The 17,231-nt window shown below is 43.1% G+C and overlaps 1 protein-coding gene across 1 annotated transcript in view; it reads left to right on the top strand.

The window, feature by feature from the left end:
- Positions 1-6,716: 6,716 nt before the first annotated feature.
- The window catches only part of HACD4 (3-hydroxyacyl-CoA dehydratase 4), a 34,393-nt gene continuing 23,878 nt past the window's right edge, over positions 6,717-17,231 (top strand). The window contains exons 1-3 of the mRNA XM_079789820.1: positions 6,717-6,834; positions 8,155-8,258; positions 11,556-11,683. Of these exons, the coding sequence (XP_079645946.1) occupies positions 6,806-6,834; positions 8,155-8,258; positions 11,556-11,683 (261 nt within the window). The 5' untranslated portion in view covers positions 6,717-6,805. The remainder of the gene's footprint in view (positions 6,835-8,154; positions 8,259-11,555; positions 11,684-17,231) is intronic.

Here is a 17,231-nt window from a genome sequence, read left to right as displayed (position 1 = left end):
GGGGAAGTTTTCTGTCATTATTTTTTCAAATAGGTTTTCAGTATCTTGCTCTCTCTCTTCTTCTGGCACCCCCATAATTCTGATGTTGGTATGCTTGAAGTTGTCCTTACACTATCTTCATATTTTTGGATTTTTTTTTCTTTTCTGGTTGGGTGTTTTTTGCTTCTTTATATTTCAAATCCTTGACTTGATTCTTGTGATCCTCTAGTCTGCTGTTGGACCTCTTGTATATTATTCTTTATTTTAGTCAGTGTATGCTTAATTTCTAGTTGGTCTTTTTTCATATCCTCTAGGGTCTCACTAAATTTATCGGCGGTTTCTAGAAAATTCTTGAAAAACCTTATAACCATGGTTTTGAACTCTGTATCCAGTCGTTTGCTTTCCTCCATTTTTGTCATTTGTGACCTATTTCTTTGTCTCTGCATTTTGGCTGCTTCCCTGTATTGATAGAGTGGGCTTGTGTGCTAGGTGTCCTATAGGGCCCAGTGGCTCAGCCTCCCCAGTTACCTGAGGTGGACACTCTTGGTGCACCCCTTTGTGGGCTGTGTGCACAGTCTTGTTGTAGTTAAGCCTTAATTGTTGTTGAATCACTGGGAGGAATTGACCTCCAGGCCACTTGGCTGTGAGAATCAGCTGTGTCTATGATGGGAGAACTTCTGTGCTGAAGACACCCTTATGAGGCAAGACTTGCTTCAGTGGGGCTTGCTCACTGAGTGTGCCCCCTGAGTGTGTCCCTTATGGATCTGAGGAGTTGTAATCTGGGTGGTCCCACTCTGACCACTGGGTACACTGGCTCTTGGATCTCTAAGGAGGTGCTAATTTAGCCTCTGTCTGAAGCCACCCAGCAGGAGCTACAAAGAGATCTGCATATTCCTCTTCTTTGTTTGGGGTTTGGAGGTGCCCAGATAAGGCCCAGCTGTGAAGCAATGCAAGCTGCTGTGGGGCGTGGGCCCTTCTTTTGGATGTTCTGGGTCTCTCTGACCAAGCTGCAGTTTGTTAGGTAATTTTAGATTGCAAAGGGCCAGGGCATTCATATGCAAAGGCCTCTGCGCACAGCTTAGATGGGGCAGGGTCTCAGGGAATTAACAGGGGGGAGCAAATAGCAATGGCTGATCCTCAGCCCTGCCCTAAGAGGCCCAGGTTTCAGTGTCCCTTGGTAATCGCTGTAAGCACCTCTGAGAGAAAGCCGCCCTCGAGTTTTGCCCGCTGCCAGACAGTCCAGTTTCTCCCCGTATGAGTCTGGGTCCCCAGAGTCTCACCTGGAATTGGAGTTCAGAGCAGTCGGGAGCTTTTGTCTCCCTCCCAATTGAAAAAGACAACCACGTACTCAGTTACCAACCCTTCGCGCGCGCCTCCATACCTCTGCACTTTACTTCTGTACCTCCTCTGAGTTTCAGTGTGCTTTTCTCTTTCCTTCTAGTTGTAGAATTTCCACTCAGCCAGCCTTCCTGTGGTTCTGGATGATGTCCGTTTTGTCTTTTAGTTGTAGTTGTGAAGTGGTTGTGTAAGGCAGCAATTTCAGGTGTTTACCTATGCTGCCATCTTGGTTTCTCCTCTATAATTATTTAATAGTAATAAAGTGATCTCAGTTTTGAAGAGAAAACATATCGTATCAAATCTTATCACAACCCTAATGAGTCATCTGCTCTAGCTGCATCTTGACATTCCTTGTACTGCACTGTGTCCCTGACAGCAAAGCAACTGATACCATGAAAACCAGCTCCGCTGGATACAGTTATAAGCTCCAGTTTAACTTATGAGAATCACATAATGGAATTATTTTATACCTTGATATAGTTTTAAAACATAATTTCCCACTCACACTTTTATGATTGCATGTAAAGGACTTTTTCTGCTGGTTTTGAATATACCTAAAGCAAAATATATCTATATTTGAAACCTTGTATTTATAAATCAACACTCATTAAATTGTGACCTTGAACAAATTTCTTAACCTTTCTGAGGTTCAGCTTTATCACTTTAATAGTGGCTAATAAAATGATCTATCTCTTAAGATTTAAGGTATGAGATGTATTTCTAAACACCTGGCACAATTCCCGATACAGAGACAAATGTTAGGTATTGTTATCAATGGCTATGTTGGTTACTCTCCTCTACTCAGACACAGCTGAAGCTCTAGTAATAAGAGAATATGTAAGATCGAGAAGAAGAAAACTGAAGTTTTTATTAGTATATATCTACACGTCTTCGTTATGTTAAATACAAATAGATGTTCATGTTGATGCTAAATAGGAATGAAGGAATTAATGGGAGAAAGAAGACATGATTCTACAATCATAATTTCCTGGGTACCATCAAAGGAATTCTTAGTATATAAGAACTTGAGAGTCATCTTTTCTTGTCATTAGTCAAAACAATGTGTTTTAAAGTGTTTAACAGTAACCATCACTTAGAAAACTCTAATGAAGTCAGCTCACCTTTTAATAGTAGTTAAGCAATAATTTAATTAAGGTGTTTATTTAAGTAGATTACTTACCCATTTTCGTTCAAAAGTCTTCCTCAATAAATTGTATTTAAATAGTTTTAATACTCAGGCTTGCCCAAAGTTTGCTGGTGATTTTAGAAAAACACAGGGTGTTTTTTCTTCTTCCCTGTAAAACAGCACTTGAAAGTGCTCTTGTAATTCAACTCCCAACTTCTGAATTTCAAATGGAGAGCAGGGGATTTACCAAGTATGTGATGAAGAATCATGTTTTTCATGTTCTTTCATTTTGGCAGGAACTCTTGTTTCAATTGAAAACACTCCCTTACCATTAAAGAAACCCAGAGGGCAATCATGAGTTAAGACCTGGAAAATAAAACTGAGAGGAAAGACTGGGACAACATGTGGTTGTCATTTTCAAGGCAACAGAGAGGGGAAGTGGGTTTCCACTGCTAGCTAAGCAAAGGCAAGCCCGCATACCGCGTTAACAGTGGAGGGCAGTTCACACACAGAGAGACGGTGGTTCCCTTTTTTCATTCATCGCGAAGCAGGTGCTGACTTGCCCTGGAGTTAGGACTGCTTAGTTTAGGATCTTCATGTCATTTTATATTTGAGGTGAAGGTTTTCCATTTACGTGTGTGGTCTCTCACGATCCCTCTGAAAGATGCTGCCATCCCACACACTCAGGCTCCTCCTCCACAAAGAGGAGCCTTAGGAGTTGTGAGACTTCCCCAAGGCCACAGTTAGAAGTTCAATAGGAAATCACTACCCCTAATAATCTTACAGATTATTCCATCTGTCAGGCCTACAAAGGAAGAAAGAAGTTAGAAAGGAAGAAAACGAGGGAAGGGAATGAGGGAGGGAGTGAGGGAGGGAGAGAGGGAGGGAGAGAGGGAAGGAGGAAAGAAGGAAGAAAGAAACAAAGAAGGAAAGAAAGAAAACAGAAAGAGTGGTATTTTTGTTTCAAAAATATATTTATGACAGTAGGTTATAAAAACAGTACTTGTGGAAAGCACTATATAATTCTCCCTGCCTTCTTTATAGCTTGGGGTCACCTATCTTGTTTACCAGTAATCTCCCTTCATACACCAGACTTAAAAACTGCTTCATCCAAACAAACAAACAAACAAACAAACAAACAAAAAAACCCCTGCTTCATCCATGCTCAAGCAAACAAGACACAGACCTAAGATTTCATAATGTTTACACGGGGATGGCAAGTCCCCTTCCCCCTCGCGGCAGTCATTGCTGGCTAACTACAGTGCTCTGGCCACCTAACCTGGGTGAAGCCTGGGATCCTCCTCACTCCAGATGACTAACGTCAATTGATTGGGGAAGAAACCTCTTTGTCATCTCCAATGTAGAGCATAGTCCCTCAAATCTTGTAGCTCCTTCACCCCATAACATTGCCTCTGCCAGTTATGTGATCTTTGGTACTTTTAATCTTTCTGAGATTCCCTCCTTACCCATAGAATAAGGATCATATAATTATTCCACATTGAGTCTGTAATACGATAATGTATATAAAAACGCTATGCAAACATAGAAGAACTATTATTATCTTTAACATTATACAATCATTTGTTTTCCACTCATTTTAATGGTTCCCATCATAATTCACTTTCTCCTTCAAAAAATGCTGGCCTGGCTTACACACAGTAGTGCGTCAGCTAGTATAGTACCTGCTTAATTGGTTCTCCATAAACATTAGCAGGCCCACTGCCCATTCCTGACTCCTAGTAATGTTACTATTCATCAACTGTTGGTTTTCACAGTGTACTTGGCCTCGGTTAGACAGATCCCAAAGCATAATGTCCCAAAGAAGGGTTTAAAAATATCGTGACTGCCTTCACTACTCATTCACCGCAGGTCTCTACAACATACTTTAGCTCCCAGAGGGGAAAACCCTGGAAAGGAGTATGCTGCAGGGGCAACCAGCCCTCCCCCCCATAACAGAGTGATGATAGTCCTGCTGCTCCTCTAGTGAGAGCAATAAACATTGATTGAACATTTCCCGTCTGGTCACTAATCTTTACAACAACCGTATGTGATAATATTATCTTCACGTTAGAGATCAGGAAATGGGCACAGAGAAGTTAACTTGCCAAGTTCATGAAACTATTAAGTTGGTGTAAGGGTTCTCCAGGGAAACAGAACCCATTGGAGATTTAAATATAGATGTAGATGTAGGTAGATATAGATGTAAATGGTATAGATATAGATAAAGAGATTTATTACAGGAATTGGCTCACTCAATGATGGAGGCCCCGAAGTCTCATTATCTGTCAGACCTTTGAGGAAATAGAACAGGGGAAGGGGGCCACTGAAAGAGAGCGGGAGAGAGAGAAAGAGAGAGAGAGATATGAGAGAGAGAGAGAGAGAGAGAGAGAGAGAGAGAGAGAGAGAGCACGTGAACAGGAGGCAAGAGAAGTGGGACCTGCAGAGCTGAGGGGTAAAGGGAGGAGGCTGAGGCTGTAGCTGCAGGGTTTGTGTTTGGTGATAAAGGGTCACCTCCTCTGGGCTGACTTTCCTCCCTCTCCCTTCACCCCACTCCACGCCATCCAGGACTTTCTTCTCGATGCTTGGCCTGAGCACAGGTGACCCTGAGGACAGTCAGCCACCAGCGTTTGCTTGCATATCAGTTTCCCCTTTAGATCAAATGCTCCTGAACAGCAAGGACTGCATGGGGCATGTGTACACAGTGGAGTACAGGATGGATAGAGACTCGGAAGGAATTTGGGCAGCTCCCTGAGAGAGCAGTTTCGGGAGTGCTGGGAAGGAAACCGCAAGGTGTTATGAAACAGGAAGACGGTTAAGAAATGAAAGAAGTAGCCCTGGCCGGTTTGGCTCAGTGGTTGGAGTGTCAGCCCTTGGACCAAAGGGTCAGGGGTTCGATTCTCAGTCAAGGGCACATACCTCAGTTGCAGGCTCTGTCCTCCACCTGGATCAGGGCTCCTGGGGGAGGCAACTAATGGATATGTCTCTCTCTCTCCCCCATGTTTCTCTCTCCCCCCCCTCCCTCCCTCCCATTCTCTAAAACAAAACAAAACAAAAACACAATGGAAAAATATCCTCAGGTGAGGATTAAAAAAAAAAAAAGAATGAAAGAAGCATCTGATCATGAGAGAGAGAGCAGTCAGGGAGTGATGAGAAAAAGGAGAGAGAAAATTATACCAAGAGAGAAGCAGAAAGAATAAAATGTTTAATTCTTGCGCAGGGGAGATTTGAGTATGTTGCTAAACTGTGGTGAAAGCCCGTGAAAAGGGAGGATGAAGATGAAGGAAGAGGCAGTGACAGGGGGATAACTGATGCAGTGACTTTGGGAAGGAACTGGTAAATGCAGGGGCGGGGGGACCCCTGACAGAGGGCAGTGGTGGGTGATGGTGCAGACAAATGTGCAGGTGAGAGGTGGGAGGTGAGAGGTCAGAGTGGACTATGAGGAAGGGGCCTATGGCCTAATGGGGAGAACAACAAGCAAACTTGACCTTGACATTCTAACACTGCCACTTATCAGTCATGTGACTTGTGGCAAGTGACTTAACAATTGTCAAAGCCTCAACTTCCCTTTAGGTAAAATAGGGGTATTACCTTCCCACTCCCCAAACTGGGTGATATTGTCTCACTTTCTTGCAGGTGCCTTCTTAGCTATTTTCTCATCTATCTATCTATCTATCTATCTATTATTCTATTTATTTGGGGATGTTTCCCTTTGAGGGCATAGAACCTGGCAGATGGTCTGGATCTTAGCAAAGGATGAGGCGAACACACATGAATATGAATATGTAAAAGGATCTGCAAGCATCAGTGAGGACCCAGGGGAAATCGGAGGCCAGGATGCCTCATCGGAGGCGAAAAGAAGGTGTTAGGATAGATGTGGCCATAGTCTTCCTGCCGAGCCGCCTCACAGGTGAGCCGCCTCACAGGTGAGGGCAGTGAGAGGCGCTCACCTGAGGCCCACGCATCCCGGGAGGCTGTGGGATGGCGTGATTGCGTGCCTTTAAAGGCCAAGTGGGCGGGCCCCCTCATTTCCACGAGGCTGCAACGGGTCCTCATCCCCGAGGTGAGCACGCCCTGCAAGGGGCTGCGGGAACCTGCGGGCGTGTCGGGCGGCGGCCAGGCTGTCCCTGGCTCAGCAGGAGGTGGGTCAGCCGTGGTGCAGCGCTGGCCGCCGCCGCAACTTGAGGAACTTGGTTTGAGCTCGAGCTCATTGCACAAGCTCGGGCTTTCGCGTGTGTGTGTTTTGTAAGTTGCTGATTGTGGAGAGGCCCCGCCCTTCCGCACGCGGCCGCCCCTCCCGAGCTCCCGCCCGGCGCTCCTCCCGGACGGCGCTGGAGGGCCGGCGGTGGCGGTCCCTCGGGGCCCATGGCGCTGCCCGCCTGGCTGCAGCCCAGGTAGGGCGCTCGGCGAGGCGGGAGGGGAGGGGGTGCGGAGGGGAGGGGGTGCGGGAGGCGGGGCCTCCGGGGCGGGTCTCCCCCTGCGCTTCAGGGGCCGGGCAGGCACCCGCTGAGCCGCGCAGCCCTGCGCCGCACAGCCTGGAGCTCTGGACGGGTCTGGGCTAGCTCAGTGCTCTGACCGCCCTGGAAAGAGGGCTCTGTTATTCCCGCCCCCCCCCCCCCCCCCCCCAATTTTACAGAGGAGGAAAGGGGAAGGACAGGCGGCCACCTCCACATTTTAACTCTTTGCCGGTCCTCCTTTCCCCTCCCCACCCTCCCACCCGGGGCCCTTCCCTAGTGCTGTAGGTGCATGTCAGACCCACCTGCTGCCGCAACCCACCGCCCGTGCAGCTCCCAGAGCCCAGGCCCCGAGGGAAGGACCGGCGGGGAGGCCCCGGCCCGCGCCCCCCAGGGATTCCTGCGGGTCTAAGGAGGCGTCCCTCCCCCTCCCCTCCAGCGGCGGCGGCTGCAGGGCGCCCCAGGAAAACATAAAGCTACTCGGTGTCTGCTTTCTAGCCCACTTGCCTCACTGTTCAGAGGTTTCCCATCCCCAGCGAGGAGAAAACCTTGTCTACGCGGACAGGGCCCCTCCCACTACCCTTCTGAACCCCCGGGGAACCCTTCACACAGGGCTTGTCTGGGCTCCCTCGGGGGCTAATCTGTCAATCATCGCCGGGTCGTCTCTCCAGCAACGCAGCTTGACTTCCCTTTTCTGGCCGAGTCACCGAACGGCCTTCTTCTCTGTGTGTGTCTGAAGGAAACATCTGCTCTTGCAACATAGGAGGCAGCGGAGAGATACTGACCCTCATCACATAATGCATCCCAGCCCGGCGTGCCCAGTCTCCGAATTATCCACCATCTGGGAATGCCGCCTGCACTGCTCCCCTCTTGTAACTGTAAACCCGTTATCTCTGCACTTACAATCATATTGACCAACCACGCCAACCCCTTCTCCATGTCCCCCCGCCTCCCGAACATTCAAGGCAGCCTCTGCGATGCTTGCTTTTAGCCCTTGGTGAGCAACACGGTTAGCACTTTATCAAAGATGAGGTGGATTTTGAAATAGAACCACGTTTCGCTTTAAGCAACTCGGGATACTCATTAGTGGTCCTTTCGAAATCTGGTGTGCATTAGAGGGGTAACCAAATAAAAGACTGGTAGGGAGTAATCTCCTCTTGTCTGCTCAGGTTGGCGGGTAGGTGAGTTCAGTGTCATGTGTATTATGCGGAAAGGATGATTATAAAGAAAGTGTTTAATGGTATTTTTCTGTATTTCTAGGTACAGGAAGAATGTCTATCTTTTCATCTACTACTTAATCCAGTTCTGTGGCCACTCATGGATATTTACAAATATGACAGCCAGGTTCTTTTCATTTGGAAAAGGTAAAACTCTAAGACACTTTTTGATTTTTTACCTTTTAATCCTTGTTTGTGCCCAGACTTGCTTACATTTATTTTTTGGTCTGTGGATTTACTTAAAATCCTTTACTCCTCTAAATGTAGTGACCACAGTTTTCAGAAAACATACTTCTTGCTTAGTGCAAAAAGCAAAACCGTGTTGGAGAAGAGGGTAAGACGAGGAAAAGGGATTTGGCTTCCCCCTGAGTGGGCAGTTTGCCCTGAAAATCTAGACCTGGCATTGGGATGGTGCCATCTCGCTCTTCCTTTTTGGTTCTGCACCAACCTTAGCATATTTGGTGGGTTTTGAGAAAATAAGAAAATTCCAGTATGAATAACATTTTGTGTAGAGAAATCAGGAATTAACCAAATTCTTCCCTTAGTCTTTATTCCCCAGGTTTAAGGTAACTCTACTAATAAATGAAAGAGATGCTTTATATTCCTCAGGTCTTTATTTGGTCCCCTTAAGGATTAGTGTGTCCCTAAGAAAATGACACACTTGTAGGTGACTCATCACTTATATGGGAGTTGGCATTAATGGTTTAAATCATAAGCTTCTTCCAGTTTCCTAAAAAGTAAAGATTTAAAAATAGCATTTCAATTTTCAAAAAAAAAAAAAAAAAAGACTATGAAAATAACATTCACGTTTCTCCCCACATGGGTAAGTGTCATCACAGTTTACAACTGTTGGGTGACTTGACAATTTGAGCAACTGCTCATTTCAGCTAAAAAAAACAAAGGTGTAGACTATTTCTGGGAAAAGTCATGCTGTGCTCATCAATTCCAACTGCTGTCTCATCAGGAACTTAATTAACTTTTGAGGTACCATAAACTCTTTTATGTTGCTATTTTTTTGTTATTGCAAATCTGCAGAAAAATTCTTGTCTTTCTTAAGAACTTCCAAAGGCTGGAATTTCAACTGAGTGTTGGGGGTCTTCAAGCAGAGGAAATGGGAAAACTCCCTTTTCTTTTTAGAAACACACATACACACACACACATACACACACACACACACACACACACACACACACACACACCCATCACTTCTAGGCCTTGGAAGTTGGCTGTGGCTTGTGGCTTTGTGGGCATCTCACAGGCCATTCACAGCACAAGTCACAAGCAATGAACTTTTCTTATGCTGCCTATTTATTATCATCAGTCTATTTATTTCTTAATTGTTATTCTACCGTTTTAATTATAAAAGCTACTTATTAAAGAAACATAACCTGATCATATGGAAGGCAGACTGAAAACGACTAAGTGGGGGTTCAGTATAATTCTTGAATCAGTGTATAAATCAAGTAAGCAGCTTAGAGTAATCTAATCACCCGACCAAGCACCACCTGCTTCCTTCCTCCTCTGTGGAACTGTGTAATTGATGAGGCCATATCGTGGCAAGTACAGGCTGGTGGGTACGAGAAGGACTGTGTAGGCTTCAGAACTCGCCTGTGAAATGGGGAGGATATGAACCGTGTCCACCTCATCGAGCTGCTGAGATGAGAAACCCTTAGTGCTCGATGATAATTTATGATCGCTAGGCAGTAAAGAGAGCAGCATCTTCCGTAGAAGTTTCTTAATATGGCAGGATTTCATTTTAAAATTTAAACCAACACATTTGTTCTATTTAGAGGAACATTTTCCCTCCCATTTCAGCTCTCTCCAAATTCGGTTTTTCATTTGGGCCCTCTGCAATGCAGATTCCAAAGGTCCCCACCAGAGGTCCGAGTTCTGGTGCTTAAAACAAACAAAGATTGAAGAGGTTGGGGGAAGGATGAAGAGGGTAAAGGGGACCAAATATATGGTGACGGAAGGAGATTAGACTTCAGTGGTGGACACAGGACAGGTTATGCCGGTATCATACTAGAAAGATGTACACCTGAAACTGATGTTCTTAACCAATGGCACCAAAATAAACGTAATTAAAAAAAAAGTAACAAAAATCCAGAGAACATTAAGTATATATAGGACATACATACTGGATACACATAGATGTTATCTGCTATCATGACATCATTAATGTCATTTCTATAAAGCTCCTCTGAAATAATACTTTTCCCATTTCCCATTTTCTTGTCAATGGAAAAGCTGTGAGCACAGCTGCTTCTTTAATAAGCTCACCTCCAACCAGTTTACGTTTGATGTAGTCTACTGTAGCTGGTTACTTTTATATGGGAGTTGCTTTATAATCTCATACGTGGGAAATAAATGCTATAGCTTTGGCCTTGGAGCCTTCTTTTTCAAGTTTCACTTCTTTTTGGAAGAGAAGCCATAGTACCTAATAATAGAGAAACATGTAAATTGACCGTACCTCCACTATGCCCACAGCCAATCAGAGTGAGTATGCAAATTAACCCAACAAAGATGGCGGTTAGTTTGCATATATACCTGGGTCCTGGGAACCTCCTTGGCACCCAGGTCACTCCCAGCCGGCTATCAGAGGGGCGGGGGGTCCCCCTTCCCAAGCCTAAAGCCTGGGGCGAAGGCTTTAGGCTTGGGAAGGGGCCGAGACTGTGATCGGAGGGGTGGGGGTTCCCCTTCCCAAGCCGAGCCTGCGATCGAGGGTGCCAGGGCGGAACCCCTTCCCAAGCCTACAGCCTGGGGCGAAGGCTTTAGGCTTTGGAAGGGGCCGAGGCTTTAGATCGGAGGGGCGGGGGTCCCCCTTTCCAAGCCTAAAGCCTGGGGCAGAGGCTTTACGCTTGGGCAGGGGCCGAGCCTGGGATTGGAGGGAAGGGGAAAAAATCAATGGAAACATATCCTCAGGTGAGGATAAAAAGAAAAACAAAGAAAGAAATGTCATATCCTATGAAAGACACATCTTGAAAATGCCTAAAAAAGTTGTAATTTTTTCATGGTGAAGGGACTAGAGTCTGTGTTGATGAAAATACCTTGGCGACTGCGGTGACTGGCAGTGGCTGCAGCAGCAGGGTGATGGGGCTGGTGTCTTACCCTGATCAGCCCGGTCGCCTCCAGCAAAGGGAGGCCAGACTGTGGCTTAGGTCTGCTCCCAACGGGGAGCGGGCCTAAGCCATCAGTAGGACATCCCTGAGGGCTCCCAGTATGTGAGAGGGGGCAGGCTGGGCTAAGGGACCCCTCCCCAGTGCACGAATTTCGTGCACTGGGCCCCTAGTTAAAATATAATATGAAGCACTTTCTTCAGTTGCATAGTCTTAATAATGTAATAGTCTATTTGTAAAGAATCTCAATTTTATTTAAAAGTGCTGCAGAGATGTGTGTTGTGCTCTAATTTTTACCATATCTGTATTTTTAATTTCCCGGACACAGATTCAATGGTTGACACTTTTTATGCTATTGGACTTGTGATGCAACTTTGCCAATCCATCTCCATCTTGGAGTTGCTGCACATATATGTTGGCCTTGAATCAAACCACCTTCTCCCTAGGTTTCTGCAGGTAGGTTTTAATCACATTATTATTATTATTATTGAATCTGCTTCATACTTAACTTGTTCTCTTTATGGCCTCTCTTGACTTGATGGCAGTTAAAAAGCAAACCCTTGCAAACTTGAAACCCAAATCACTAATAAGGAGAATTCCATGAAAAAATTACCTCATCCTCTAACAGTGCACCTTTAGAAGAGCCAGTTGGAAACATCTGGGGCAATGAGGCTGTTGCTCCGTGCAACACTGCTGTGCTCCTCTGCTGGGGGAGATTTCACTTCACTTCCCGTTCTGACTCTGCCAGGGCCCTGCGCAGGGTGGGACTGAGGAGAGGCATTGGGTTGGAGAGACATTCAGACTTGGGTTTGATGCCTGGCTCCTCTACCTACCCTCGGCGGATCATATCACCCACAACCATTGGGCAGTTTTGGGTAAGGATGCCACTCACAATACCTGGCAAAGAATAGATGATCAAAAAAGAAATCTATTTTAAATTTTTTGAGAAACCTCTGTACTGTTTTCCATAGAGGTTGTACCAATTACATTCCCACCAGCAGTGTCTGAGGGTCCCTCTTTCCACATTCTTGCCGACACTTTTTATTTCTTGTCTTTTGTATAACAGCTATTCTAAGGGGTGTGAGGTGGTATCCCATTGTGGTTTTGATTTGCATTTCCCTTATAACTAGTGACGTTAAACATCTTTTCACATGTCTGTTGGCCATCGGTATGTATTCCTTGGAAAAGCGTCTATTCAGGCTCTCTTCCAATTAAAATTTTTTTAATCTTTATTGTTAAAAGTATTACAGATGTCCCCCTTTCCCCACCCATTGACTCCCTCCATCCTACTCCCATCCCCACAGGCCTTCATCACACCATTGCCTGTGTCCATGGGTTATGCATGTATACATATAAGTTCTTTGGTTAATCTTTCCCTGAACCACCCTCCCCCTTCCCTCTGAGATTCATCAGTCCATTCCATGCTTCCATGTCTCTGGATCTATTTTGTTTGTCAGTTTATTTTGTTCATTAGACTCCACATATAAGTGAGGTTCTGTGATAATTGTCTTTCTCTGAGTGGCTTATTTTGCTTAGCATAATACTCTCCAGGCCCCTCCATGCTGTCTCAAAGGGTGAGATCCTTCTTTTTCGCAGTTGCATAGTATTCCATTGTGTAAATGTGTCACACATTTTTATCCATTCATTTACTGATGGGCATTTGGGCTATTTACAGATCTTAGCTATTGGAGAAAAGGGAACCCTCGTGCACTGCTGGTGGGAATGCAGGCTGGTGCAGCCACTGTGGAAAACAGTATGGGGTTTCCTCAAAACATTAAAAATGGAACTGCCATTTGACCCAGTGATCCCAATTCTAGGAATATACCCTAAGAATCATAAAACATTAATCAGAAAGGATATATGCATCCCTATGTTCTATTTCCAATTTTTAATCATATTGTTTTGTTGTTGTAGAGTTGTGTGAGCTCTTTATATATTTTGGATATTAGTTGCAGATGTTGAATTATAATCTTATACACCTGAAAATTATATATTATTAACCAATGTTACCTAATAAGTTTTTTTTGGAAAGAGTTCCTTTCATCCCTGTTCAGAGAATAGAGTATTTCTAGACATTTCTTATTTACTCTGCCACTTATCCTGAATATAAATGGAAAAAGAAATTGTTTATGGTTATCTAGCATAGTGTCTAATAATAGACTTTGGGATCTATAGCATAGTGTCTAATAATAGACTTGGGGATCTATCAGACCTGGATTCAAATCCTGCTTCTACCTCTTAGTATTTGTATGCATTTAAACAAGTCATATAGGGTTCCAAATCTAATTTTCTCATGTGATGTGAAAATAATATGTATCTCATGAAGTAACTGAGAAAATGGGAAGGGATTAGTTCGCAGTACTTAGTTAAGGTTACAATATTGATAGATATTGCTGTTATGTTAGCTATTATTTGTTCTCTCTACCATGTCTCTAGCCCTAGTTGACCATGTTCGTTTTAAAGGCAGGTTGAAGGAAGATGGGAAATTCAGTGGTAGAAATTCAATAGCAGAAATCATTACTGGATTAAGGCAAAACAAAGAAAAAAAAGTGGTATTTTCCATTAAAAAAGGAGGGTTAGGTGACTATGTGAATATATTTAGAATCTTCAGGAAAAGGCATTTACACGAGTATAATTTTAACTACGCACAAAATAAATTAGAAAAATGGATAAGCAGGTAACTGACAAATTGCATTGTAAAAGTAAAATGTCAGAATCTGCTGATTATAGTGCCAGCACCTAGCAAAGTGCTTAGAACATGAACATACACCTTAAATCTTTGTTGAATGAAGGAGTGGCATAGATTAAATTTTGCTTGTATTAAAATTTATATTAAAATTTCATGAAAATTATAAAAGATGGAAATAGGAGTATATAATACCAAGGAGTCTAATAAAAAAAATGTCGTATAAGTTTATGGGAGATTTTAAACTTTACTTATTAAATAAAAGTAGAGAAATAATATTCATTAAGATGAAGACATTGTAGGTATTGAAATATCAAATGTAAAATAAAAATCAGGGCACTATGTAGAGTATGAACTAATGACAGAGTACTAGTGAGCTAACAGTCAGCTAGCCAAGATCTCGATTGAATTCCCTTAAACATATTTCCTTATTAAAAAAAAAGGGGGGGCCCCTCACTGGTTTGGCTCAGTGGATGGAGCGTTGGCCTGCGGACTGAAGGGTCCCAGGTTCGATTCCGGTCAAGGGCATGTACCTTGGTTGCGGGCACATCCCCAGTAGGAGGTGTGCAGGAGGCAGCTGATTGATGTTTCTCTCTCATCGGTGTTTCTAACTCTCTATCCCTCTCCCTTCCTCTCTGTAAAAAAATCAATAAAATATATTTAAAAAAGGGTGGGGGATACATATCTGTCCCAGAAGAAGCATATTATTTGGGAACCAGATTTATTGATGTTTATTGTTTGTTAACGGCCAGAATGCATATAATCCCAGCATCCCGTGATGCTAATTTTAGAGAACAGGATTAACCACCCAGGTTAAATGAAAGTTGTGTTCTATCATATGAATTTTTTTGTTTTTGGAGCATGGTCAAATTCACCTAAAATCTAAGCCATGTTTTCTTTTGGTATACATTATTGGACTTTTTCCTTTTGTAAGCTAAACTGGCTAATATTAATTTCAGCATTTTCAAAATTAAGAGTGGTGTTATTTTAGTTATTGCCAATGTAGGGAATACAAGTGAGAAACAGGACAGTTAAAGTTGTAAGAAAGAAAATAGTGTGCTTTGAATATGCCTTGAAAATGGTGCACATTTTTCATGCTTTCCAAAATTATATAGGCTTGCCTAATAATATAAACTATTCTACAAGTTAGAAATCTGATTTCTTAGAGTTCCAGAAATCCCAGAATATTAAAGTGTGATTTTAATCACTATTAATTGAAACTGTAATGGCTTGTAGAAATATGATCACTATAATCAAACTATATCCTGGTTTGGTAATTAAAAATAATGGCAAATATACATTGAAACTTTTTATTCAAAGGTGAGGTTGCAGAGTCCACTATTAATGGGGCTCAAATGATTTTTAAGTCTATTTTGTTGGTAGGGATAACAAGTGAGGGGTTTACTACATTGAGGAGACAGTTACCAGTCTCAACCTGGGCTGATTATTATTAACTAGAGGCCTGATGCATGAAAATTCATGCAAGAGTAGGCCTTCCTTCCCCTGGCTACTGGTACCGGCTTCCCTCTGGCACCCAGGACCTGGGCCTCCCTCCTCTGGCTATCAGCAGGCACCTGGGACCCAAGCTGGCTTCTCCCGGGTTGCCCGCAGGCACCCGGCCCCTGGTTGGATTCCCCTGGGCCACCCAGGCACCTGGGACTCCAGCTAGCTTTCCCCAGGCCACCTGCAGGCACCCAGGACCTGGCTATCTTCCCTCCTGCTAAAGCTTACTCAGGAAGGATGTCTGGTCTAATTAGCATATCACTCTTTTATTATTATAGATTTTTGTGGTGATTATTTGGTTTCCTATTTTTATCTTTTTGGAGATTTCATCTGTCCTCTATTTCTTTGATTCATTTACTGTCTTTTCTATGGTGTTTAGAATAGACATGGTGTTGGAGTAAGCTTCAAAAACACAGGTCATCATATTCAAAGTTTCATTTTCTTCCCCTTCCTTTATTAGCATTCTGCAGACAATTAAAATTCCTTCATGTGAGTTGCAATGAGATGACTGAGGTCCCTGCTTTAAAATAACCAAACAAAACTCTAAGGTTGTGAAATTTTTCTTTGTTTCCCTGTTTCCCCATTTTTAAGTGAAGAAACTGTAGTTAAGAATGTGGTCAAGCTACTGACACAGTAATCGGAGCTGATTGCATGTGGTATCTTGAAAAATGCAAGGTGTCCATAGTTTCAAGTAGGCTGAAAACCACGTCTGCACATTTGTGATGTGATTTTGCCATTACCTTTGTGAGGTTGCTAAGTCACAACTGAATTCTCTTCTTGGGAACTGGTCTTCCAAACTATCAAGATAAGTCATTCCAGAAAAACAGTAGGCATGACAAGCTAGTCGAACAGTTAAAATCACTATATCAAGTGGTGGTGGTGTGCATAGTGGATTTTTTTTTTTTTGTATTCTGTGTATTTTAAAATATTTTACAGACAATCTTTATTTTGACAGAGAATATACACAATTGCTAAAGGAAAAGAAAACCCCCACTTATAATAAGATTATAATAATTTAACACAGATGTATATTTTTATGTATGTATTTATTTTTAAAATTTTTCCAATATTTTAAAATTTATGTTATTGTTGACTGCATTACAGATGTCTCCATTCCTCCCCCGCCCCCCCATCCCTTACTCCCCTCCGCCCAGCCCCGACCCACCACCCCAGGTCTTTACCACCCTACTTTTCATGTCCATGGGCCATGCAGATAACATATTTTTATGTATTTAAAACAACACGTTTTAGAGGAAAAGGGCAAAACTATAACATAAATAGTTGTTTATAGACATGTTTTTGGAAATAATTGCATGCCAATTAAAATTATGTAAGGAAATATAGTTAAACTTGATATTTTAAATTTATAAAATGGGAAAGTACAAGGGTCCCCAAAATGCATATATCTCTTATAGGAAATGATAATACAAGTGAAAACTAAGCATCTCACATTTCCAACCCCTTCCTCCCCAATGAGCTTGCCTATGTTATTAGCTTGGTAAAAAAAAAAAAAAAAAAAAAAAAAAAAAAGAGTTGAATTGATAAGTTAGTTTATTTCAGTAGGTTTAATAAAAACAAGTTGGCTTTTACAGAGCAGAAATACTACCAACCCTGAAATATTGATTTTGAATGGCTTTGTTCTGACTTGGCTTAAGTGGAAGCCTGAGAAAGAGGTTTTTATTGCTGGACTTGAGAATGCTTCAACTCGAGGAGGGAAAATATCCACACAACGAGCCTTTGTGTCATTAGATTGGCATGACTTCAGGAAGCCCTCAGAGCGACCCAGGTTACTCCTTTATCTTGTGAAAAATGCTC

The sequence above is a fragment of the Cnephaeus nilssonii genome (assembly GCF_951640355.1).
Source record: "Cnephaeus nilssonii genome assembly, chromosome: 14".
In the NCBI taxonomy this organism is placed as follows: Eukaryota; Metazoa; Chordata; class Mammalia; order Chiroptera; family Vespertilionidae; genus Cnephaeus; species Cnephaeus nilssonii.
The sequence above is the reverse complement of the archived record's forward strand: the minus strand, read 5'-3'. Positions and strand labels throughout refer to the sequence as shown.